Genomic DNA, 25,264 nt, shown 5'->3' with positions numbered 1-25,264 from the left:
CCTTTACTATTTTATCTCCAAAATAACCTTAATCTTTAAGTAGTTTAATTAATATTTCTTTTAAAATAAAAAAAATACTCTACCATAATTTTATTTTAAAAATATTCATGATTAAAATTAGTATTAATATCCTTAACGTTTATAAAACAAAAATTAAAAAAATGGACGAAAAGTTCTATCTCTGATCTTTTGAATGTTACTCTTGAAAGTGTTGAAGATTATTGGGAATGAGTCCCACATTGGTTAATTTAGTGAAAGATCATGAGTTTATAAGTGAGAAATACCAGGAGAGCTTATGCTCAAAGTGAACCGTATCATACTATTGTGGAGAGTCGTGATTCCTAACATGGTATCAGAGTCATGCCCTAAACTTAACCATGTCTCCATGTGGAGAGTCGTTTTTGTTCGAGGGTGTGAGCCTCCAAGGTATAGTTGCTCTACTCAAAGTGGAGTATTTTTTAATGATACTAACAGTTCCATCGTATACTAACCCGTATTAAAAAAAAAAAAAAAAAAAAACACACAATTTATTGTGAGGGGTAAAACTGGGATTTGGATGTAATTTTATAAGTCGTCCAAGTTTCGATCATGCGAGGCCGTAGCCACTGAGTTTATCCAATTGGGTGTTAGGTGGGCCCGGTTTGCTCATTTCCACGTGGAAAAGCTGTACGTTTTTTCATTTAAAAAATACAGCTTGGATATAAATAAATAATAATAATTAAAAAATAATAATAATAATAAAAGCTTGGCCAAAATATGAAAACTATTACCGATGAATGGAATCGAAACCAGAGGAAGAGGCGATCAAAGCACACCCAAAAAAAGCTAAGAATAAATAAATTCATTCATCAAATCCTTTATTTCTACTCGATTCCTTCGTCTCTTTCTCTCTTTCCCCGTTCCTAATTCTTCCTCTTATGAACTTCCCTCCAACTTGTTTCTCCTCTTCCAATCCGATTCAGGTATGATCTCCACCGACTCTGAAACTGGAGTTCTTAATTTTCGCCCAATTTACCTTTTGATTTTTGCTTCTTCTTTTTCTTCTTCTTCTTCTTGCGATTTTATCTCCGCTTCTGCTTATTACCGCCACTTGTTCGTTTATTTTTCCCAGTTTGGAGCTCTTTTAGGGTTTTTCCTCCCCCTGTTTTAAGTTTTATGGTTGTTGGACGTCATTGAGGTGGAATCGTTGAGGAACGATGTGATGTTTCGACTATGACCTTCCTGATAGTTTATTCTGTTGACTGTGGACTCTCGTTTTAATTTTTTTGGATTTATGGTTGTTTGATTTTTATTGCCATCATTGTTTACGCATGCGGAATTAACCGCAAATCTTGTGCATCACCGTTTCAGGTCGAGGGTCGAATGTATTAAAAAAAAGAAAGAAAAGGATATTGGATGTCCGAATCATTATTTGATAGGGTCAGGTGATCAACATGAATAACAGGGTTTGGTGTAATTTGTTGTCTTGAGAACCTTGTGGTCTAGGTTTAAGGTTGTTCTGAATAGTTCTTTTTTTTTTTTTGTTTTGTTTGGTATTATTTTTGTTACCGAATTCAAGGATTTCACTTTATTGATTTGCATCGTTGGAGTGGGTTGTGTCCATAATACATCCTTGTCAGTTTAACGCAAGCCATTATATCATTCCTCTGCTAAAAATAAAAAATTGTCTTCAAGACTGTTTCTTTTGGATGATGTCCCTACAAAATAATAATAGGATTCTCAGGGTCGAGAGGTCGTGTGTTGAGGCTTGTGGGGGGGTGGTGAGGTTTAATGGTCTTAGGCGGACTTGGATTACTAGGTCTTTTTGTAATTATGATATTGTTTGATTTTGTTGAATTAGAGTCTGTTTTTGTAGTTAGTTCTTGAAGTCCCTTTTGTTTGATTTTGTTGAATTAGAGTCTATTCTTTCATTTTTCTCAATGAATTTTTGGTTTATCACCTGAAAGAAAGATAGCCAACATGCAGACAGTGTGGACATGAGAGAAAATAGTAATGAAAAGTTAAGGAGCAGTGCATGAAAACTCTGGAATATGTAAAGTATTTCTTGATGATTCCACATAGGACAAGTGTTTTACCTTCTTCCAAAATATTTCTTTTTCTGATATTAATTTTAACCTAGAATTTATTCCTCCAGTCGACTTTTCTACAGTATTCCCTTTGAGTGAAGAATATTCCTTGATGCATGACATGATAGATTTGTTCTTTCATTTCACGTGTACTTATTTTACACTTTTCGACGTGAACCTTGATTATATTTTCCTTTTGGTTTTTTCATTCAACTTATTTGATGCATTGAACAGCCTGCCTTGGTCCCATACTATCCATCTCCAGTAATTTGTATTCTTCAGAATCTGTAGTAGAGGAAAGTGGTGGATAATCAATAAGAATGTCGAGTGGATCAATGAGAAGAGTCTCGCGCCAAGATATCCAACTGGTAAGCTGACGTGTTCTTGGTCAGTAACTTATCAACTCCCCCTCCCGCTACTTTTCATTCTGCTGCAGTTTTGTTTGTCCTAATCGTTATGAAGACACTTTTTTCTTTGATCACCTAAATTTACTTTTATGAGATAATGGTGTGCTACATTATTTCCTTTCTGTCTGCTGCTAGGTGCAAAATCTTATTGAACGATGCCTTCAGCTATATATGAACCAAAAGGAAGTTGTGGAAACACTACTGAACCAAGCAAAAATCGAGCCTGGTTTTACAGAACTTGGTAACAACGAGTTTATGTTTCTTGCTACCTTTCTGCTCTCTTGCACATACAATTGAAATTGTGAGAGGTGTTGATGAGAGGATTATTATATCAGAACTAAAACCGTCATGCTAAGATTTTTGTTAGTTTGATGTACTATTTGCTTTGTCACTTAGCTGTTAGACAGTTGATAATAATAATTCTGGATTAGTCGTTTTCTATGGTAGATATTCCTACTGTCTTACAGCAATTTAATGTATTTCTTGCGCTCTAGTTTGGCAAAAACTTGAAGAAGAGAATCGTGAATTCTTCAGGGAGTATTATCTGAGGTTAATGGTGAAGCGTCAGATAGTTGAATTCAACAGGTTGCTCGAGCAACAAGTTCGAATGATGCAAATACAAGAAACTGGAATTACTCCCTTGCCTGCCTCCAATGGATCACTCGTCCAACAAAGTGAGTCTGATTCAATTGTCCTGCTTTCTTTGCCTTTTTCTTTTTCTTTGTTTTTTTTTCTTTTTTCTTTTTTCCCTTCTTTTGTTAAGTTTCTAATGGTTTTCATCTGGAAATGTCCTGCATTTGTAATTTATTATAGTTATTGCACGTCACTCCTTTTCTTCTATAATAATGTCAATACATAGTGTGATTTATCTCATTTATTTTGTCCAATATAAAATAGTTGGTGGCTAGTTGAAACTGGAGAAATGAGACAAGGGAAGACATGATCGCCCATTCATGTCATGATACTCTTGTACTCTCTTTTTGATCCCTAAACTGTGGGTTCAGATAGTTGAGTTAAATTGAAATGAAAAATCACTATTTTTTTCCCATGTAATTCAGATATACAACAAACCATATCAAGGAAAAGAGGCCATGACTTCTTTTGCTGTGATCCCTTTTTCAGCAAGTAACTAATAAATAGTAAACATCATTGACGATCCTGGCTTAACTTTGCTTCACTTACTGGACGTGGATTGGTAATTGCTGGCAAAAAGCCCTATTTCTGCTGTCTTTAACAGTATTGGTTGTGGAAATATTGTTTTGTCGATATTTAAAGTACCTCTATTGTGTTAAGTTGTGATATTTTGATCTGAGGTTTTATAGTTTTTTCAGTAGATAATGCTCTATATGCATTAGGATACGCCCAATCCGTTAGAGACCTGGTTCAAACTAAGCAAAGAATTGTCAAGTTAATGTTTCAAATCTTCTAAACGTCTTAAAAAGTTTTCACAAGCCCTTAGGGAAGGAGCTTTCATGCATGTTTCTTAAGTTATTATTTATCTTCTAGACCAATTATATGAGGATTAACTATAATAGATGTTGGCGTTCCATATTTGAACAGTGCACCAGAATCCAACATATACAGTATCTTCATTGAAGCAGAATAATGTGCAGCATCCTTTTGGCAACAGCATGCCCAACAATGCGTTTCCCAATGGTGCTGTGTCATTGCATTCAAGAATCCATTCAACAGTTGACATGTCTGCACGTGCGAGTAGGATCGAAGCACCACCATCTGTACTTCCAACCCAAAGCTCAAATATAGGTATGAATGGTAGGACAATAAAAACAGAAGTTGGATATTCAGGCAATTCCTCTTACATGTTTGGGGGCGTTGATGGTAATGTGGTGGAAGCACGCCAAACAATAGGGGACGTATCGGTGGTACCTTACTCTGGCATGGAGTCCAGTGGTCAACCCATGAATGAAGCACTGCTGGAACCGGATACTTCCTCTTTTGGATTTCTTGGTCAGATTCCTCGGAATTTCAGCCTATCAGATCTAACTGCAGACTTTTCCCAGAGTTCAGGTCTGTGGTGTTTGCTTGCTGTTCTTATACCAAGCTGGCAATCGTATGTTAAAAAATCCAATATAGCATTCTTTGATAAACATTAGAGGGTATAACTTGTTTGATGGTATAAATTATAACAAAACTCTGCTCAATACCAATATCTTGCTTTTGTTAATATCAGATATACTAGAGAGCTACGCTAGATCTCCTTTTCTCGCTACAGAAACCGAGAACTTCATGGATCATCAAGGTGCACAGATTATGTACCTAAACTTGCCATTTGTTTTCTAGAATGATTACTGACTCCATCTTGTTTTGCATGCTTAGGAGATAATAAGAAGTCGTTGGAAACCATATCAGAAGGCTTGAGTTATGAGGACTTTGGAAGTGATTCATGAGTCCTTATTATCTGTTTGGTTAGATTAAGGTATACTCTTTTTTTAACCCTATTTCGTCTCTCTGAAACTCGGCTTATTCCATCAGTCATTTTCAAATATTTTCACTGTAGACGACTTATGTATGAAACGTAATGATGATCAAAATAGGATTCTAGTTTATTTTGTAAGTTTTGAATTTGTCTGCTGATGCTCGACTTGTGTTCGTTTTTAATTACTAATGCAGGTCTTTAATTTCTTTTGGAGGAAAAGGGGATGGACTAATAACGTTTGGGGAGTATCAAACTGGAAATGCATCAGATTTGAATTTTTTTTTTTTTTTTTAAAAAAGGAAAGACGAAAAAAAAAAAAAACACATGCTTCAGATTATACTGACATCACAATATGTAGTGGTAAAGCTTTGTTTGGGTCAACTTCAGAAATGTATGTAAAGGCATAATTCTGCTTCTCAGCTTTGGTTTTGGTCTCTTCAGTTAATTATCTTTTCATTTTCATAGGATTATTTGTAGTTGTGTTGTTTCTTTTTCCTTTTCGGTCGAAAGTAAATGCAACAATATTTAGATGACATTGTATCTAAACTATCTTATATTAGACTCATTTTCATTTGGTTTGTTTAGTTTATGATCTCGAGTGCTTTTGGTTCTGTTTTTAAGTACAAAAATATATCAACTTTGCTTCGTATTTCACATAATCCACAAGACCTAGTTTGCTTAATTGCTTCTCACATTCCTTGCAACTGAAGAACCTGAAAGATTAGTCAACAAATAAAACAATATTCCATAACAGATGAGATCAGATTGAACTTAAAAATACTCTTATAAAATCAAGCTACATAGTGTTCTAAAAGAAACTAATTCATTAGATTTGTTGCATAGTCAGAATGAACTTACAAGAGACGACACTAAGTTCTCGCTGAAGCGTCTCTTCTACGGGAGCTTCTCGTAACTCGCAATTTGGAGGTCCCTGCAAGACGGCAGACAGGCAACGTATCAATGGAAATTCTTGATTCTTGAAATCTCAAAAAAGATAAAACAATCAACTTCTTGGGCTCACAATACCTTCATTCTTAACTTGGAAAGGTTTAATTTCAGTATTACATGTTTCCGGGCCTGTCAGCTCACTGAAGGTACCAGAATCTTCCGACTCAACGAACTTAGCTTCTGAATTGTCATTTATAGATTCAGCATCTTCAGATGATTCAGTGTTTTCATCTGCAAGGATGATCTTCTAATGTTAAAGTTCCTAAAAATTATGGTATTAGACTGTTTAGAACATAAAAAATAGGGGCGGGGGTGCATATTTTGTAGTATTCCTCGTACCTAATGCATATTCAGAACAAAAAATTATGCATGAGAACAATAATATGCAACTTTAGTGCTTCCTAATATGTATTTAGAGCCAAGGAACCGAGGAACTGAGGAACACGGGAAAAAAGAATGGAAATGAGTTGGCGGCTTAAACCAACCTTCGGTGATTTCGGACTTCGGAGCATCTTCTTCATTTTTTGCTGCCACAGAAGAAGTTTCAATATTACCAATCCTCTGTTGATGAACTTGGGCGTTTCTAGCAGTAGCTTCCTGCTCCTTCCTTTCCGTATGAGTCTTGTTAAGCTTTTCTTCGAATTCTTCAATGCACAACTTCAGTTCTGGTTTAGCAAATTTCTTGCTCTGAAATAAAATATGGAGAGATGAGACTTGATTATTCAAATGTCAGGGTGTGTACGTTCTAGCCAATAACCTCATACCTTGCTTATGATGCTCTTGAAATGTTCCATTACAGAGTCCTCAGAAACAGCATGTTCGTATGTCTTGAATGAATCTATCAACTTTTTCATTCCCTTTTCGGTGAAGCCTAATTGAGAAAGGCAATATGAAATGTATTCCCACTGTTTAACATCTGCAAACGGATAATAGTCATAAGCTTCAAAACATCATCATATGGTTAGTAGGAAAACTTGATACTTGATACCAAAAAGTGAGATTATACCAATAATGGTTGGTTAAACAGAGAAGAAATTAAAACTCAAAAGAGATGGTTTATATCTTCTTCTTCCTCATTCTCTATTTTTCTTCTTTTTGGCAAGAATCCTATTTTCCAGCAAGCTCCTCGTATATCTTGGACGATCCCGTTCCAATTGGACCTTGGAACTAATGTCATCTCTTATCAATTACTAACCCCTACTCGGGATGAACTTGAATGACTTTTGGCATAAGAAACTTTAGTCTATTGACCTTCTAAACGAAATACCTTTACTTGACACTTGATTCATTCACCAATGGACTAACTTTAATAATGCATCACAAAACTATGATCCATAGCATGTGAAAGCTTCCCTACTACTACTATTAAAAGTACTTGAGTACAACTAAACAAAATAAAAATACCTCAACAATAAAGTATTGGGTATTAACAATTCTGTACTAGACAATTTGTTGCGTAAATAATAGAAGTCATACCAAGAAGTACAAAACTCAAAACTTAGCTAGTAATTCAGTGGGACATTATAAATTTGAAATACACAGAAAAATTGTAAATTGAAAAACGTGCACAAGGAGTGAAGAGTTAAATTAATACCTGAAACTCCACTAAACCTATTGCAAAGCTTTTCGACGAGTGACTCCATTTGTTTGTCCTAGAAAAACATAACAAGCAGTTAGTTTTAGAAATACATTTGTTTGTCCTAAAAAAGCTTAACAAGTAGTTAGTTTTAGAAATATAAGTTAAGATTAGTTACATTTTTTCGATCAAATTTCCCTTACCTTCTTGATGGAGCCAATCAAGAATTGCATAATATTACAGAAGGACTCTCTTGGTAGGTTCTGATTAGAGAGTTTTCCTAATATATCTGGTAGTAGATTGTATATAGGATTTGCTCCTGTAGATAAAGGGATGAGAATAAGAATTTTGTATGAGCAAAAACAAGTTCGAGTAGTGAACAGAATGTGAGCGTTATTAAAAAGTTCATTGATGTTATAAACAATACCTTTCTTAGACAACTCATGAAAAAATAGTTTCGCCAGATTTGATATTCTCTCATCATCATCTTCCAAACGTAGAGTCATTTCATTTATATAACCTTTTACCTAAGCACATGCACAAATATCAAATTAGTCTTCATCAAATATGATAAAACAAATTAAGACAAACTAACAGTATTCCACCAATCAAACCTTCATCATATCATTTAATATGAGATGAGAAAGCACCAATACAGCATTCTTCCGAACAGAATTTGAAGGATCCTTCAATCTCCCATACATATTCTCAGTCCACGGTTCCAAGAGATTAGGGAAACGAACAGCCAAATCTCCTAATGCAATAGTACAATTGGAACGGACAATATCTGATGGTGCGGTTTCTACAACCGTGAAAAGAAGTTGAAGATTTGCATTGCTGAAAGTTCATTTTCTTGAAAGTTAGGAAATCTTTACACCAATTATTACACACAAAGAGAGAGAGAGAGAGAGAGAGCGAAAGAGGGGTCTCACCAAAAATCTGCATCAATGATCATTAAACGACATAAAGCAAGCATTGCAGATGCTTGTAGATCTGGGAACTGCAGATGGAAATAATAGACAGTAAGAACAATTCAAATTAAATTTCCGACATTCATAAAAAGAATACAAATTAAAAATAACGTTGGTTTTAATGTTTGAAATGTGTACACAAAGCACAGAGTAGTATGCCGCTAACATGTTACAACTTTCCATAAAAAATCATACGACTCAAAAGCTCTGCATTTTTGCAATTGCTTGGACATATTTGAATGTATAAAGTAACAAACATAATGTAAAAATTCACATGGCAAACATCACAACCAAAGAGAAACAAATGAACATTCCCGCAATATGGCGAATCCTGAGCAGTGTTTCAGTCCAGTGTGCCCAAAAGACCAGCTAAGCAACGAACAAATTAATGAATAAAACAATTCATCCATAGTATAGTTGATGTAAGACGGATCACAAACATTCACCTTATGCAGTAGGCTGAAATTTCTGCAAAGTTTGGAAAGAAACGGTGCACATTGCCCTATTAAATTCTTCCCTCCTGAATTACCAAAAACAATTTCTTTTTCTGCCTTCTCTGAAAGAGAATCAATAATTGCATCTTCAGAAGCAGCAAGGCCTAGCTCAGCATTTATGCCATTTTCCTGCAAGAATCAGTGTCACATTTTATATTACAAAAATAAAGTTGGTAGATAGTAAAAATAAATGGAAGACGTAACTTTATCCTCGTCCCATAAGTGACTCATTATACAAACGGAGAAAGTACCTTCACGCCATTAGCCACTGTTGCACCATTACCGTGTACAGTCTGACCATCAGCCATTTTATACTTCGCTTTTTGTTTCTGGATCTTTCGGGTGCACGATTCGATATATACTAGTTGGTTCATGGCTACATGACTTGCAATAAATAAATATCTACTAAGTTTCTCAATTTGGACAGTAGTTAATATGTCACCTTCGCCACCTTCAATGTCATTTTGCAGGTGAACTTCCTTGTTACCATTAAAAACAGAGGTAAGAGATTTTTTAACCAAATTTGCTGCTATGTTTTCCGGAGACGGATGAATTGAATATATAGCTGCTATGGCTTTATCAACAGCAGCATACCATATATTCTCTGGAAGCCAAGAACTAGTAATCAAGCTTTCTAGCTTATCGAACACCCGGTTGCCATTACCAGCCAACAACTTCTTTTTGTCATCTTCAGACAGTTTTTGGATGGCAATGCAGGCTGTCCTGGCAAGTAAAGGGTCCACCTTAGACCATCGACCAAACCCGATGTCTATAATATCCTGTATATGAGAGCCAACAATAGCAGCAGATGATTTTGATGCCATGCAAAGAACAGATAAAGCACCCCGGCTTTGCTCTGCTGTGGTTCCACCAACATTAAAGCAAAAGAAATCCCATAAAGCTGATATCTGGAGAGAAGAAAAAAAAAATTAAGAATAAACACTTCATTAATTATCTTATACACTCTATGGTAGAAACTCATAGACCACGGATTATTGTGGAGATCGATGCACCATTAACAAGCAAGCTAAAATCACGACAGCTAACAAACTAACTTTTCGGATGTCATCATAAGACAACCGAACTTAAACTCTGTACCCCATCATAGGCATGTCGATCTAATTAGTCACATCTGATATCTGATATCTTCAATTAATTGAAGATACATATATTCACATATCATTCTAATAAAGTTCGTATTCTTTAAATTATTGTGGTAGTATATGCCAGTCTAAAGTTAAATGTTCCATAAAAGAAGTGAATACCATAGAAATGAATTTTTTTCTCTAGTACTTTAACTTTTAGAGTCCGAGCTACTATTTAACTCGTTCAGATGCTACTCAGACTGTAAAGTATAATAGGAAATGAATTAAGTTGTTAACTTGCGAAGAAAAGATGAGAAACAGCGATAAATAGTGAGACATACCGTGCTACCAGATATATCACCCTTCGATACCAAGGCATCAATCATAAACTCCAGAGCTGCAAGATCTCCAATGTTTGAATCAATGGCAAGATGTAGAAGATTTTTAGCAGTTTCAATTGGGTTTTTTGTTATATATATTGTTATGAAGGCGTTCTCAACGGCTTCATAGATGGATTTATCTTGAGAAAATGCCTACAAAAATAATAAAAATTTATTCTACAAAAGAACTGTTCGACAAATTAATGATGAACGATATCTAGCAAAAGGAAAATAAAAATTGACAACTTTAAGCCCCGATAAAAAAAAACTAAAGCATACCAATGGCAACATTTTACGGAGACAAGCCTCTGAACCATCAATTTGGAATTGTCTGCACCTCATCAACAAAAGAATTGTATTCTCAACGTCAGTGGCGGAAGAAGAAGCCATTAACTGAACTAGTATTGGCATTACTTCTGATATACATGTCGAAAACCTTAGGCCAGCCTCTAGAGATGCAACCAAAGCCCTGATCTGCTCCAAGTTTCCAACATCCAAAGTCAAATTGTCCGTCTGAACAGCCTCTTCTTCCATTTGAGAAGGATAGCTATCAGTCAAACTATCTTGCTGGTTCCCTCCCCCACCTTCTGTAAGGCCATTATCAACTTCACCATCACCATTAAAGATATCGTCATCAAATGACAAGCCACCTTCCACATTTTCTGAGGACTTTTCTGGTTCAAGCTCGTCTAATTTCTTCTTATACTGCTCTAAAGTTGCTTCAAATGAAGCTATTCGCAGCTGTGGACCAAATGGGTTATGCTGCAACATAGTGATGAGCAATTGCAGCGCAGATTTTCTGACAATTGCACTCTTATCCTCCAACCTTCCAGCAGCAACCGCTGCCACTTCATTCCACAAACCGATAGAAACAGAATGTGCTTCACATAGGTCAGCCCAAACCTGAAGAACTCGACTCCTAGTGTAAGCTGAAACATCCCGACAACGTTCAAGCAAGATTTCTAGCATTGCCTGCTTGCTTCGAAGACGAACAGATTTACAACTCAGTTCACCTTCAATGTCGCAAAACGCTTTAGCAATCAACTTACCAAGCACCCCCACAAGAGAATTCCTTATTTTATAGGATTCACCACCAAAATGTGGGATCAGAAGTCCAATGTTGGTGGAGAATAACTTTGGGAGCCTGTCAGCGAGCTCTACTAGGAATCGCCCTATGTTTTCAGCACCAGCTGTGTCTTTAACATAGTCTTTCGGGTTAGTCCTTCCAACGTCTCTAATAAGAGAGATTGCCAGGATTCCATCAGAATATTTCTTCTCTGCCCCAGCAACAGCATCAGCGACGTGAGTCACAACGTAATCATACTTGTGAATAAGGTGCATAATTGAGGCACACGATTGGGTCGTAAAGTGATATTTTGTAGAACAAGCACCAATTATACGACACAGAGCATCCTTCGAATCAACATCCTTCAAAAGGATTGGATTCTCGAACATTGAGACCACGTTTCTAAAGAAAACCCAAGTAAAAAGTGTTAAAATTACAAGTAAATACCCAGGGAGTTGTTTTCACCAAGTAAGTTATAGTACGTACTTTGCAATAAAAGACAGATAATTCTCATCCGGGTCTGATGAACCAAAGAGCAACGAGATGTTGATCTCCATTGAATTAGCAATCAAGTTTAATATACGGCCCCTCTGGAGTTCCCAATTCCACGAACTTCTGGGCATTTTCTTCCGAGTACTAGTGGTGACCTAAAGGCAAGATTGAAAGAGCTTGGGTGAAATTCGATTCAAGCTAACAAAACCACAATATTTATCAAACTAAAAATCATTTCGAAAGCAAAAAATGACCAACGTAGAGGAATTAGCAGACAACCTTTGAATTGTTGCTACTACTACCACTGGATTCCTCACTGGTGACAATATTGAGAAGGAAAAACGTATAGATTTTAAAAGCATTGCGATGAGAAGCAATCTGATCGAGAACCGGAGCGTCGGCATCATTACTTGAGGAAGCTCGTGCAAGCGAATCAATGTTGGGAAGAAGAACACTGAAATTAGAGCGGAGACTCTCAACAATATTCAATTTACAGGAGGGAGAGAGGTTATTATAGTCCCGAATCAAAGAGTACACACGATCGAAAATATCCTGCTCTTCGACGCAGAAGAGGTCCTTGTCGGAAAGATCGAAGGAAACGCCTGTTGGAATGGGAGGAAACGAAGAACGCAGATGGGAAATTAAGGGTGATATGTGTTCCAAAATGGAAAAAGTAGTGAAACAGTGGAAGGAGGGACGAACCTTTGACGAATTCTTCAAGTTGAGATGGAGGAAGAGATGCGATTTCTGTAGGATTCTGTACGCAGAGGCGATTGTCGTCGTATTCTTGTTCGAGAGATCGAAGGGTTTGGGGGAAGACGAAAGGGGAAGCCATTGGAGAGAAATCAGAGAGAGACGATGAAGCTTCCGAATCAAAGTTGAGAGTCCAAATTCAAATTGAGAGGGGTTTTCAATGAGCGGGAAGGCACTGTCAGTGTCCGGTCTGTACCGGGTCGGGTCAGATTACGGTCGGTCGGGGCTTCATTATATTATTATTATTATTATTTTATAATTTTTAATCTCTAAGAAATTAACAGATAAATTGCTTAGAATCTTCTAAAATTCTCGATTAAATTTATCCATAAAAAACATATTAACTTTTTTTTATTATTAAAATGTTCAACTGTCACTAAATTATTAATTTGTTAATTTAATTTTCTAATATATTTAAACGCACGAATTAATCAATGCATAAATTAAGTTTTATATGTCAAATAACAGAGTTATAGTTATCAACTTTTATTAATTAATTTATAAACATATTTTGTTTATTAAATTTTTTACAATCATGAATTTATAATATTATATAATTTATTTATAACATATGTAATATTCGCTTTAATTTTGAAAAAAAAATATATATATATATATATATATATATTTATCTACATTTCATCATCTCCACTTCCAATTCATGTCCCTGTTCTACCATATATGGCCTAACACTTCCCTATTTCCGCTCTACATAAAGCTGGCACAACTCCGTAAAACTCAATTCAGTGGGTATCAGTGTCAAACCAAAATATCCAACAAGCATTATCTCTCCCGAAGGAGGTAGAATGAATTGCCCTAACACATATTTGACCAAGAGTTTGTTCAATGTATATAAACTATAGTAAGAAGAAATCGAGAAAACTAAAACTATCAAAAAGTTCTTAGGAATTAAATGTTTTAACAAGATTGCACGTAAGTAATCGATACGAAATATTTCAAATTAACAGGTTCTCGTGGTCATAGCGCTCCAACTAGCTAAAACATGCAGATGACTCAAGAATATACAATTTTTACCAATTCAGGATGGGTGTGGAAGCAGCAGCCAGAGTCCAACACAGCAACTTTTGTTCCTCAGCTTTCACAGTTCGTCCTCATCTACTAATAGCTTTGCCTACATACTCAAATTTTGATCTGCCATTCTTTTTTACCTGCATATGAACGTATTATCGTTCTTCACCTATTGAGAATGGAAGCAACAGTAAAATATAATTTTATCCACAATTCATTGCTGATCATATGAGTAGGATCTGGGGATTTATAACCAGAAGTGTGCAACTATAGCAGTTTGTTCCTGCATTAATAAACCATGACATTGTCATTGTTATTTATTTACATGCTAGGTTTTTATAGATATTAACGTATAGTGCCTATTATCTTGAGCAGTTATACAAATATAAACTTGCAAGTCGTTGTTGAATGTCAGCCTTTCATTGGGTGTCCAATAAGATTAGAGTCGAACCTAACTGTTGAGCTTGAGGGTTGTGTATGTACCCCCATTAGGTAGACAAAGAGTCGTAGTTAAACATACAAAGAAAAGGGATAGCTGCCTTCGAGTAGAGGCTTAACCCGGCTAGCACACTTAAGATTCAACTACCAAGATCCAAAAAGCAAAAAGAGAGAGAGAGAGGGTTGAAGGCTTGAGCGAGGAAGGGTAGTGAAGGAAACCCATACTAGAATGTGGATATCTAGACTCGAAAAAGCAGAAAAAGCCATTCCAGGAAGCTTTAGCTCGTCAACTCTATTCCTGCTGCGTATCTAGTTTATAAGGGATGCTTGACATCCATTCACTAGCTAGCTTAAGGTGATTAGTCCTCAGTTATAGGCAAGTCTTCAGCCTCAAGATTTGTCTAAGCACCTATTCCAAGATGAACCTTCTGACTTACCTTGTTAGGTTTGCGTGCTCAACTACTCCTCCTATCTTCCACTCATTGTTTTAGAAGTATACTCGTTCAAACCTTACTTTAAGCTAAGAATATTTGTTAAAATTATCACACCTCAATAGTAGTAAAACTCTTTATTTATAATCATCAAATAAATTATAAAAGAAATGAAAAAACAATAATTGGGAAGAGCAATAAATGCATACAAGATAATTGCTAGGTCAAATATGGTAGCTAGGTAAACCATAATAAAAACCTAAATATTTAGATATTTGCATATAATAAAAGGTTAAATATGGTAGCAATGGTAAACCGTAATGGAAGGCTAAATATCTAGATATTTGCCTGTAATAAAATGTCAAATATGGTAGCTACGGTAAACCGTAGTGGAAGGCTAAATGTATAGATATTTGCCTGTAATAAAAGGTCAAATATGATAGCTACGGTAAACCGTAATGGAAGGCTAAATATATAGATATTTGCCTATAATAAAAGGTCAAATATGATAGCTATGGTAAACCGTAATGAAAGGCTAAATATCCTTAACATAAGCTATACTCATCATCAATTCCTAATAATATCCATAATATTTCTCTACAAACTTCACAACAGATCTATACAAACAGCCCAGAATCAGCCATCTTTTTCTAGTTTTACAAAGGAAATTAATAGCCAAATTTCCAGTGTCATTTGATATATTAAAGACAATTGGTATTTCAGAAAACGAAAGAATATCTTACAGAGACCCATTGAAGAATAGAGCATAAGACAGTACAAAATATCAGATATTGACGTATAGTTAATATGTTGAATGAACAATGATCAAATGTTAAACACCCAATGGTACTAGAAGCAGAATATATCTCCAAACTTGATGGTATCAGTTGAATCAATGAAGGCCAAACCAATTCATACAGTTCCCATTTTAGGTAGCTATAATTTCTCTGTAAAAGAAAGCAAGAAATAAACAAGAATGGCAACTCAAATTGCAACCTCTTCAATTTCTTGAAAAACACAGGACTCCCTAAAACAATTGTTGCGTACTGGCATTCCTAATCACACTTCACATTATTGAGAAAGAGAAAAATGATTGAACGGACTCTAGAACCCTATAATCAAGCACATGGAGAGCATAATTTGCAGAAATCCGAGATGGGAAAATCAGACGATTCAAACAAGCTTTTTGAAACAAACATTCAAACTTCAGAAGTGAAAACAAAACACCAAAATGGAAAACAATCAGAAAATTCCGAGTTAGGATACAAACCAGAGGGGTTACGAATTGACGAAATCGAAGAATCTCCGGTCAGCCAATGTGGAAAGGGCCAATATCACCAGTTCTGATGGAGCCCGCGACCTCGTCGGCGATGGCCAAACAAGAAGAAACACAGTCGCTCAAGGCTACCCAAACCATGTTAGCGATCCAAAACGCCATGTGCCATGTCATTGCCATGGCCTTTCCGGTGTGTTATTCGAGGTAGAGGCGTGGACTGGGAGTTTCAGAGCATATCCATAGAAGGAGTTGGATTAGATTTGGAGGAAGCCATTAGAGAACAGAGGCAGAGGTTCTTGGGCTGAGTAAAAGATAAAGCTGCAAACTTTATGGTTGAAGAAATGCTACCCGTAGCGTGTAGCTAAAGCCGATTTCACCACAATTTCCTTTTTCAGATCATCTTATTTTACGGGAATTTTTTCTTTTAAAGAAAAAATAAAATTTATAGTAATTGTTCTATAAATGTTAAATTTTTGCCCATATATTTCGATATATTATTTCTTATTCCCGTGCATTTTGATTTTTTTGGATTGAAGTGTTACATATAATTAACATCAATCAATCTGAAAAATAAGGAATAATATATCGAAATATATGTGTTGACATGATATGGTCACTTTAAGTATAAACTCTAGTGATTTTGTTTTTAGTTTCCTGTCTCATCTCAAAAACAAAAATCATAGATCCTCTAACAATATGTTCTTAAAATCAAAAGCAAAAATCACACGAAGAACACTACCACTCTGTGCTTCTTCTTTAAACAACTCCTTCGATTGCTTCTTCGCCATGGATGGATTGTTCCAGTTGCCAAAGCACAAAAGTATGGTTATTGAAATGGATAGAAAAACCTACTGCTATTAGATATTGTCCTCTCAAAGTTTTTAAAACGCATTTATCAATGAGAAGTTTCCACACCCTTATAAAGAATGATTCGTTCCCGGGAGGTTTTTAAAATGTGTTTGGTAAGGAGAGGTTTCCACACTCTTATAAAAAATTATTTGTTCTCCTTTCCAACTGTCGTGGGATCTCACATTTGCTTCCCACTATATCCCTTTCTTAAAATAACATAGTTCATAGACTAAAAAAAAACAGACCTGTAACAAAGGGCGCACAAGATTTAGCTTAGTTGTTGACGGTGGAGGCAATCACATCAGTACAAGCCGCTCGCTTCCCTGCTTGCCATTTGCCTGTGAATATGGCAGGGAAGAGATATGGAGATGAACATAGGAATTGAACCAACCTCTGGGTGTAGCAACGTTGAAGAACATATGGTTGGCCAAGCAAATTTGCTACCAGTTACAGGCTCATGGAATCACAAGATTCAAATCCATTGTTAAATCTTCATATAATGTATGACCAATCTTCTTCATTTTCATATGCAGATCATGAAGTAAAAGATAAATATTTTCAGATTGGCAATGAGAATTGTCGCCCACTACGAACACGTGCACTGCATTATCAACTTCTATCCAACTGCAACCAGGTTGCTTCTTCAATCCCTTATCCTTCATTTTCAACCTTACTTTGGCAGCTTCTCTCCATTTTCCAGTTGAAGCATATATGTTAGATAGCAGCATAAAGGTTCCAGCATTCTCTGGTTCTGTTTCCAAAAGCTTTTCAGCCGTTAACTTACCCAAATCTATATTGCCATGAACATTACATCCAGCAAGAAGCGCTGCCCAAACAGACGATGAAGGCTTATCCTCAAGCCCTTTGATGAAATCAAATGCCTCTTGGAGTCGTCCCGCTCGGCCAAAAAGATCGACCAAGCATGTGAAATGATCTTCTCTTAGTGTTATAGACCCATCTCTTACGAGATTTTCGAAGTATTTCAACCCCTCATCCACAAGGCCAGCATGACTACAAGCAGAAAGCAACGCGATATAGGTGACATTATCTGGACGAAATCCCAATGCCTGCATTTCATCAAATAAACGAATTGCTTTGTAGCCATGGCCATGATGAGCATAGGCTGCAATCATCCCATTCCAAGAAACTACATCTCTGTGGCTCGTCGATCCATCATCGAATATCTTGCGAGCCATATCCAACTCCCCACATTTTGAATACATGCTTATTAAAGCTGATACTACATCTGTAACTCCTTGGTATACCGACTTACTTATTATCTGGTGAATCTGTTGTCCCTCGCAAAGACCGGCTAAGTTACTACAAGCACCCAATACACTCACAAAAGTTCCTTCATTTGGTTTTACATTGTTGGCTGCTTGCATTTCTGAAAAAATCTTCAATGCTTCTTCACTTTGCCCATCTTGTACATGTCCAGAAATCATTGCTGTCCAAGAAACAACATTTTTGTTAGGCATTTTATAGAACAAATCCACTGCCCTTTCAAGCTTGCCGTTTTGAATGAACCCTGTAATCATGGCGTTCCATGAAGGCACATCCCTCTCTGGAATTTTCTCAAACAGTTCAAAGGCCTCATCCAGCCGCGTATTCTGAGCATACCCAGTAATTATAGCATTCCAGGAAACCACATTTCGCTCAGGCATTTTATCGAACACTAAACGGGCATCATCAATTCTCCCATTTTTTGCCAAACCAGCCACCATGGCCGTCCAAGAAATCACATCTCTCTCTGGCATCTGGTTAAAGAGCTCCTGAGCTTCATCTACCCTCCTCCTTTTCATCAATGCTGTAATAACAGTGTTCCAAGAAACCACATTCCTCTCAGGCATTCTTTTAAACAAATCAAAAGCCTGATCGACCCAACCCTTTCGCGCATACCCTTCAATCATAGTGTTCCACGAAACAACATTCTTAACTGGCATGGCATCAAACAAGCTTCTAGCCTCTTCAATCCGGCTCAATCTTACATATCCACTAACCAATGCTGTCCAAGTAACAACATTCTTTATAGCGTCATCTCTATCAAATAGCTTCTTAGCTTCCTCAATCATTCCACATTTGATATACCCTGTAATTACTGCAGTCCATGAGACCACATCTCGATCGGGCATTTCCTCGAACACCCTACGTGCCTCTCCGATTTTTCCTTCTTTACCAAGCTTTGTGATCAGCCAGTTCGTGCGTGCAACATTCGAATTGGCACTATAGTCTCTATCTGTTGATGAGATTTTGGGCACAACTTGATAGGTAGAAAACGGCGACGATAACCTCGAGTTGTGCGAATTGCACAAGATACGCACATATCTAGCAAAGCAAGAAAGAAGAACTCTGGTCGTCTCTTTAGCATAAATTTCCCTAATCGGTACCTGATACAATAAAGACATTTGTATCCACTTATTGCGTATCCCCGCCGCCTAAGGCTCGCCGGAGAAGAAGATTGAAGAAACAACGGGGCGGCTGCATACGCCGTGGCTCGTGAAAGACGGAGAAGAAGACAATCATGCTTTCCATTTTTGTTCTCTTTCCATTTTTTCCCCATATTTTCTTTTTCAAAATAAAAATCAATTTATAAGTTTTTTTTTTTTTTTTTTTGTAATTTTAATAAAATTTTGAGAATTAAATTAATTTTAAATTGCATCAAAAATAATTATAAATTACTAATAAATACTTTAAATTAATTTACTAAAAATGTAGATTTTAAAGAACTTTTAATTGAAATAGTTATTACAAAAAAATTCTTTTTATTTATTAAATTAAATTCCAAAAAATGCTTTTAAAATAAGCTCTAACTTTGCTTTCAGCTTCCCAAAAGCCCCAGATGTATTTTTTTACTTATAAATCATTCCCTAAATTAACCAATGTGGGACTCGCTCCCAATCATCTCCAACAATTAAATATTTATTTTTTAATATATATATATATTAAACACACGATCATTCTCTCTATATATATATTAAACTTACGATCATTCCTTAAATTAGCCGATGTGAGACCCACTCTCAATAATCTTTAACAATTAAATATTTATTTTTTAAATATAAATATATATATATAATTAAAAAAAATTCGTCACATTTCTAATGTTTAGACATATATCATCGACCAAAATAATATTCCAACATTTTTCTCGACAAATTTTAAACAAAAAAATAATTAAAAAATTACACATTATTTGATAACAATAAAAATAAAAGTACAAGTTTAGAAGATTCCAAGCACTTGGTCAATTAATTTGTTTGAGTTGTAAATGGGACAACCAAACCAGACAACCCTTAATAAATGCTCGAATTCTATTGGCTAATAAAATTCGGTAAACCATAGATATCAAATATTTAACGTGAAAAAAAAAATTTGATCCATAACTTTGGTACTCATTATAATCAAAAGACAATTACCACATGACCCACATTAATTTGTGGGTGGTTGCCCTAAAGATTCATTATTAAAGCCCATTTAATATCTTACCTCCAACACTTTCATATGCTAATAATTTAAAAAATCAAGGCTCTATCCAAGTGAACCGAGTCGCATTATAAACCAATGATTCGAAAGTGTGAGATACCTTTACCAACTAAGAATATTAATAAGTTCGGTTGGATCTGATTGTTCGGGTAAAATTTTTCAACCAAAATAATTGTTATTGAATAATATATCCAAACGAAGCCAACTATAATATTTTTTGGTTGGGCTGGTTTGAGTTGTTTGAGTCATTTATTCAAATTTTGTATTTGTATATAAGTGAATATTTATTTTTAAATATTTAATTAAGATGGATAATTTATTTTGAAAATTTACCTCATTTATTTATGGAAAATAAATAATAAAAAATAATTATGAATCAAAATAAAATAAATATATGGAAAACAAAAATATATTTTTTAAAACTTAGTCATTGAATTTTGTTGTTTGTGCCCATGTCCAACCTGTTCTCGAAGAAATTATATAAATTTAAACGCTTATATTCTTTTACTGTGATATTCAAGTAAAGGAAGTAGGTGACTCAATCAATATCATTAAAAGTTAACATCTAATACTCTAAGTTAGACATGTTTTATTTAAAATAATAAAATAATTTAGTATTTGACGTTCTAAGATTTATTTTTATTTTTTTATTTTATATATACAAAACAAAATATTTTAAATAGGTGGAACTCGTGTGAATCCCACCTTGCAAGGCTAAATACTCTTGGGTGACCGATAGCGAAGTAGTACCGTGAGAGAAGGGTGAAAAGAACCCCATCAAGGAGTGAAATAGAACATGAAACCTTAAGCTTCCAAGCAGTGGGAGGAAACCAGGACTCTAACCGCGTGCCTGTTGAAGAATGAGCCGACGACTCATAGGCAGTGACTTGATTAAGGGAACCCACTTGAGCCGTTGAGGGATCATATTTTGAATCTATTAAGGGAACCCACTTGAGCCGTTGAGGGATCATATTTTGAATTAAGATTCCAAATTTAGAGCAAAAGTAAAATATTAGTTATTAATTAATAAATAAATAAGAGTGTATTGTAGAAAGTCAAAATGTAGAAATTATTTTATTGGTTGGTTGGCCACAATTATTAATAAAATACTCCATTGGATGCATTGGATTTTATTTTTTAAAATAAAAAATTATGCGTACAATTGAATTCAGCCGATATATTCCAAAAATACAGTAACATTTAATTTCCTTGGGAATGCACATTTTAACGTTGCTTTCTATTTTTTCATGACAGTAATTATTTTTGAAATTAATATTAATTTTTTAGAATATTTTTTAAAAATTAAGATTATGGAATAGACAGTAATTATTAAGATTATGGAATATTAATTTTTTATAGTTAGATTTGTGTCGGTTCATTTGTTTAGGTAAAAAAAATTTAATTTAAAAAGTTTAGCTCTCGTGACTTTATTTTGGGCTTCCTGAGATGCCTCGTAATAATGAGGATGTATTTCTTGTTTATAAACCCATCATCGTTCCCTAAATTAGTCAATGTGGGACTCTCTCCCAACAATTCTTCACTCGAACAAAGTACACTATAGAATCTCTCTTGAGGCCTATGGAGCCCTCAAATAGACTCTCCTTAATTGAGGCTCGACTTCTTCTCTGAAGCTCTTGAACAGAGTACACTCTTTGTTCATCACTTTAGTCACTTTTGACTAAACCTTTGAGGCTCACAATTTTTTGTTTAAATTTGGGGATTTTATTGTCATGACTAAGTTTAGGACATGACTCTGGTACTATGTCAGGAATCACCATCTTCTACAATGGTACGATATTGTCTACTTTGAGCATACTCTCATAACTTTATTTTAAACATACCAAAAGGATACCAATAGATATGTATTTCTTATGATCATTCCCTAAATTATTGGACATAAATTATATATATATTAATTAGTTTTAAATAAGGCAATTTCCAAAGTCCCAACCGCGTTTCTTCTGCAGCTTGTGGTGACTGTTAGAGAGAGAGACAGAGAGGAGAGAGAGATTTCATCTCCTTCTTCTTCACCGAATTCAGTTCCTTCTTTAATCCGCCATTTTTCTCAACCGGTTTGAACAACAAGAACCAGAAGAAGAAGAAGAAGAAGAAGAAGAAGAAGAAGAAGCTGTTTAGTTCTTCGATTCCCTCTCTATGGGCTGTTCTGCTTCCAGACCCATCACTTTCCCCTCCGCCGACGCTGAGACGGCTTCCCCTTCCTCTCCGCCGCTTCCCAGAGCTTTCTCTCTTCCGACGCCGCTCATCCACCACCCCCCCATCAAACACGGCGACACCCACCATCTCGTCACTCTCACTTCCACCACCTACGGTTCTCTCCTCCTCATCGACCGCCCCAACCCCAATGCCTTCAAATTCACCGCCCCAGAACACGCCGACCACTCTCAATCATCCACCGCCGCCGATTCGGACCACGCTTTTTCCCCCGATTCCGTCATCAACACCTGGGAACTAATGGACGGCCTCGATGACCCCATTCCAAACCCCAACCTCGCGATTCAGAAACCCCCCTTCAAAACCGTCGGATCCGAGGATTTCGATGCGCCGTCTTCCTTAGTCAAACCGCTCTGGCAGCATTTGTCCGAAGAAGCTCTCCTCGCTAAATTAGACCCTAACGTCGTTTTAAGTTACCGACGAGCTCTCTCCTCCCGGCAATTAGCCTCCAATGGCTACCAAAAAACCGCCAAATCAGTCGATTCCAGTCCGATATGTTCTTCATTCCCCGGCGGAGAAGACAAAGTAGTAATCTATTTCACGAGCTTGCGAGGAATCCGGAAAACCTACGAGGATTGCTGCTGGATTCGCACGATCTTCAGAGGATTCAGAGTTCCGGTGGACGAACGCGACATTTCCATGGATTCATCGTACAGAAAAGAGTTACAGAGTGCGATTGGAGGGAAGAAATTAAGTCTACCACAAGTGTTCATACGAGGAAATCACATCGGCGGTGCCGAGGAAATCAAACAGCTAAACGAGTGCGGGGAATTGGGAAAGCTCTTAGTGGGATTTCCAGTTCGGGAGGTGAAAACTGTGTGTGAACGGTGTGGGGAAGCGAGGTTTGTGCCGTGCCCTAACTGCCATGGCAGCCGGAAGGTGTTCGAAGAAGAAGAAGGAGAGCTGAGAAGATGCCCTGATTGTAATGAAAATGGCTTGATTAAGTGTCCTGATTGCTGCATCTGAGTGCAAAGAATTTAGGTACGATATCAAAACGCTTCTTCTTTGCTGCAGCTTGTTCTTGTGATTTATTTGTTCATATTGGTATGAACACTGTATAATCATTATCTATGTGTTCTTCTAAATATATCTGAGTTATGAACCCTAGATCTTGGGTTCGTTCGAGTTTTTAAGATGTTTGAGAATAAGATAACTTAAATTAGATTGAGCTTATGTTAATCGATCCAAATGACTTTGTTCGATTGTGTTATGGAAGGCTTATGTTTTGGCTCCCAACCTAAATAGATGGATAATGCATAAGGTAAAATAGTGAACTTACTGTGTATTAAGAGAGGGGGAGGACGGGTTTTGGTTGCGTTAAGCAAACAGTGTCGTAGATAATTGGACAACGTTTTTGTGATGTCCTACATTGGTTGGGGAAAACAACAAATCACCCTTTATAAGGGTGTAGAAACCTTCCCCTAACAGACGCGTTTTAAAGCTTGAGGGGAAGTACGAAAGGGAAAGTCAAAAGAGGACAATATCTGCTAGTAGTGGATCTGGGTCGTTACAAATGATATAAGAGCCAGACACTGGACGATGTGCTAGTTTTCTTGCTCTTCCCTGAAAGGGGTAGACATGAGGCAGTGTGTTAATAAGGACGCTAGGCTCTAAAGGGGGTAGACACGAGGCGCGGTGTGCCAGTAAGGACGCTGGCCCCAAAGGGGGTAGACACGAAGCGGTGTGCCAGTAAAGACGTTGGCCCCAAAGGGGGTGGATTTGGTGGTGGTCCCACATCGGTTGGTGAAAGGAACGAGTGCTAGCGAAGACGCTGGGCTCAGAGGGGGATGGATTGTGATGTCCCACATTCGGTGGGAGGAGAACAAATTACCTTTATAAGGGTGTGGAAACCTTCCCCTACCAGATGCCCTCTTAAAACATTAAGGGAAAGCCCGAAATGGAAAACTCAAATAGGACACTGCTAATCTGGGTCGTTAGTTTGTTCGGTTTAAAATCATTTTTAAATAAATATTTAATCATTAAAATTATACTTTTAAGCATGATTGTCTTACTACTAAATTGATTTTAAATAATTAAAAATGTGTTCTAAAGTGATTTTAGTCGTTTTGAAATGAAACGAACTGAGTGGAAGGTTAAAAGTGAATGAAAAAGGTTCTTTAAAATTTTAATTTTTTTATTAAAAAAAAGAAAAGAAAAGAAACAATTAGGATTTTTTTTAATTTTTATTTTGGATATATATATATATACACCCTTGTATTTTGAAGATAGGGTTTTTGTCTTTTGTCCATGGTAGGTAATTGGTTGGCCTTTTATGATGACAAGTAGCACCAATACTTTCTACAGCTTTTATTATTTAACTATTTAAATTATTATTTTCGTAATTTATTAATTAAACTATGCTCGTGTTAAAATAATTATATAAAAAAATAAATTATAATAAGTAGTTTTAATAAAAATAATTTGTTTATAAATTATTTATTAAAATTAAAATTTATAATTATTTTGATATTTAGTTCTAGGAGTGGTTTTAGAATAAATATTTTTATAATTAATAAATCAATTAATTTTAATTTAAAAATTAATAAATTATGAGGTTTTTTTTAATAAAAAATATTCATAGATTTTTTTAAATGTAAAATTAAGGGTAAATAAATAAAAGTACCTTTAATTTAAAAAAAATTGTAATTTAATATACCCATCGATCTTATCTTCTTCACGATCTTGACGTCACAATAAAAGAGGTTTTTATCGCCTAAAGCTCTGATACCGTAAACCCTAGCACTGAATTCAGCTCTCCTCCAATCAAAGCTCCAACAATGGCGATCTCAGCATCATGCGGTCCATTCATGTAATTTTCTTCATTATTTCACGAATGCGAGCTGGTTGTTGC

At 36.0% G+C, this 25,264-nt stretch overlaps 5 protein-coding genes across 10 annotated transcripts; 2 read left to right on the top strand and 3 right to left on the bottom strand.

Moving 5' to 3' along the window:
• Positions 1–755: 755 nt before the first annotated feature.
• On the top strand, positions 756–5,475 carry LOC111442058. Of its 3 annotated transcripts, none has more exons than XM_023079315.1 (8): positions 756–962; positions 2,301–2,434; positions 2,609–2,714; positions 2,968–3,147; positions 4,034–4,501; positions 4,665–4,733; positions 4,811–4,910; positions 5,131–5,475. In XM_023079315.1, the coding sequence occupies exons 2-7, from the start codon at positions 2,387–2,389 to the stop codon at positions 4,879–4,881; spliced, it is 942 nt and encodes a 313-aa protein (XP_022935083.1). In that variant the 5' UTR covers positions 756–962; positions 2,301–2,386; the 3' UTR covers positions 4,882–4,910; positions 5,131–5,475. The 3 variants fall into 3 exon arrangements, with proteins under 3 accessions (XP_022935083.1, XP_022935082.1, XP_022935084.1); XM_023079314.1 differs by having other exon boundaries at positions 5,105–5,443; XM_023079316.1 differs by lacking the exon at positions 756–962 and having other exon boundaries at positions 3,008–3,147; positions 5,105–5,443.
• Positions 5,476–5,500: 25 nt separating this feature from the next.
• Positions 5,501–12,934, bottom strand: LOC111442053 (condensin complex subunit 1). Its single transcript, XM_023079308.1, has 17 exons — positions 12,625–12,934; positions 12,202–12,524; positions 11,917–12,077; positions 10,644–11,832; positions 10,326–10,517; positions 9,151–9,807; positions 8,852–9,028; positions 8,367–8,434; positions 8,049–8,271; positions 7,862–7,961; positions 7,638–7,753; positions 7,453–7,510; positions 6,623–6,774; positions 6,344–6,545; positions 5,937–6,089; positions 5,769–5,841; positions 5,501–5,623 (listed from the first exon to the last, which is right to left on the bottom strand). The coding sequence occupies exons 1-16, from the start codon at positions 12,755–12,757 to the stop codon at positions 5,780–5,782; spliced, it is 3,966 nt and encodes a 1,321-aa protein (XP_022935076.1). The 5' UTR covers positions 12,758–12,934; the 3' UTR covers positions 5,501–5,623; positions 5,769–5,779.
• Positions 12,935–13,436: 502 nt separating this feature from the next.
• On the bottom strand, positions 13,437–16,207 carry LOC111442062. 4 transcript variants are annotated; one of them, XR_002710264.1, is made up of 3 exons: positions 15,844–16,203; positions 13,834–13,844; positions 13,437–13,801 (listed from the first exon to the last, which is right to left on the bottom strand). XR_002710264.1 is itself a non-coding variant. In XM_023079321.1 (2 exons), the coding sequence occupies exon 1, from the start codon at positions 16,027–16,029 to the stop codon at positions 15,883–15,885; it is 147 nt and encodes a 48-aa protein (XP_022935089.1). In that variant the 5' UTR covers positions 16,030–16,207; the 3' UTR covers positions 13,437–13,873; positions 15,855–15,882. The 4 variants fall into 4 exon arrangements, 3 of the variants coding, with proteins under 3 accessions (XP_022935089.1, XP_022935086.1, XP_022935088.1); XM_023079321.1 differs by having other exon boundaries at positions 13,437–13,873; positions 15,855–16,207; XM_023079318.1 differs by having other exon boundaries at positions 13,437–13,845; positions 15,856–16,203.
• Positions 16,208–16,815: 608 nt separating this feature from the next.
• On the bottom strand, positions 16,816–19,250 carry LOC111442054 (pentatricopeptide repeat-containing protein At2g35030, mitochondrial). Its single transcript, XM_023079309.1, has one exon. It carries the CDS (start codon positions 19,101–19,103, stop codon positions 17,154–17,156), a length of 1,950 nt encoding a protein of 649 aa, XP_022935077.1. The 5' UTR covers positions 19,104–19,250; the 3' UTR covers positions 16,816–17,153.
• Positions 19,251–22,131: 2,881 nt separating this feature from the next.
• LOC111442057 (uncharacterized protein At3g28850-like) lies at positions 22,132–25,247 on the top strand. The gene is made up of 2 exons (XM_023079313.1): positions 22,132–23,394; positions 25,166–25,247. The coding sequence occupies exon 1, from the start codon at positions 22,336–22,338 to the stop codon at positions 23,377–23,379; it is 1,044 nt and encodes a 347-aa protein (XP_022935081.1). The 5' UTR covers positions 22,132–22,335; the 3' UTR covers positions 23,380–23,394; positions 25,166–25,247.
• The last annotated feature ends 17 nt before the right edge of the window (positions 25,248–25,264 follow it).

Source organism: Cucurbita moschata, unplaced genomic scaffold (genome assembly GCF_002738365.1).
Source record: "Cucurbita moschata cultivar Rifu unplaced genomic scaffold, Cmos_1.0 Cmo_Scf00004, whole genome shotgun sequence".
Taxonomy (NCBI): domain Eukaryota; kingdom Viridiplantae; phylum Streptophyta; class Magnoliopsida; order Cucurbitales; family Cucurbitaceae; genus Cucurbita; species Cucurbita moschata.
Note: the sequence above shows the minus strand (reverse complement) of the source record. Positions and strands in the feature narration are given on the sequence as shown.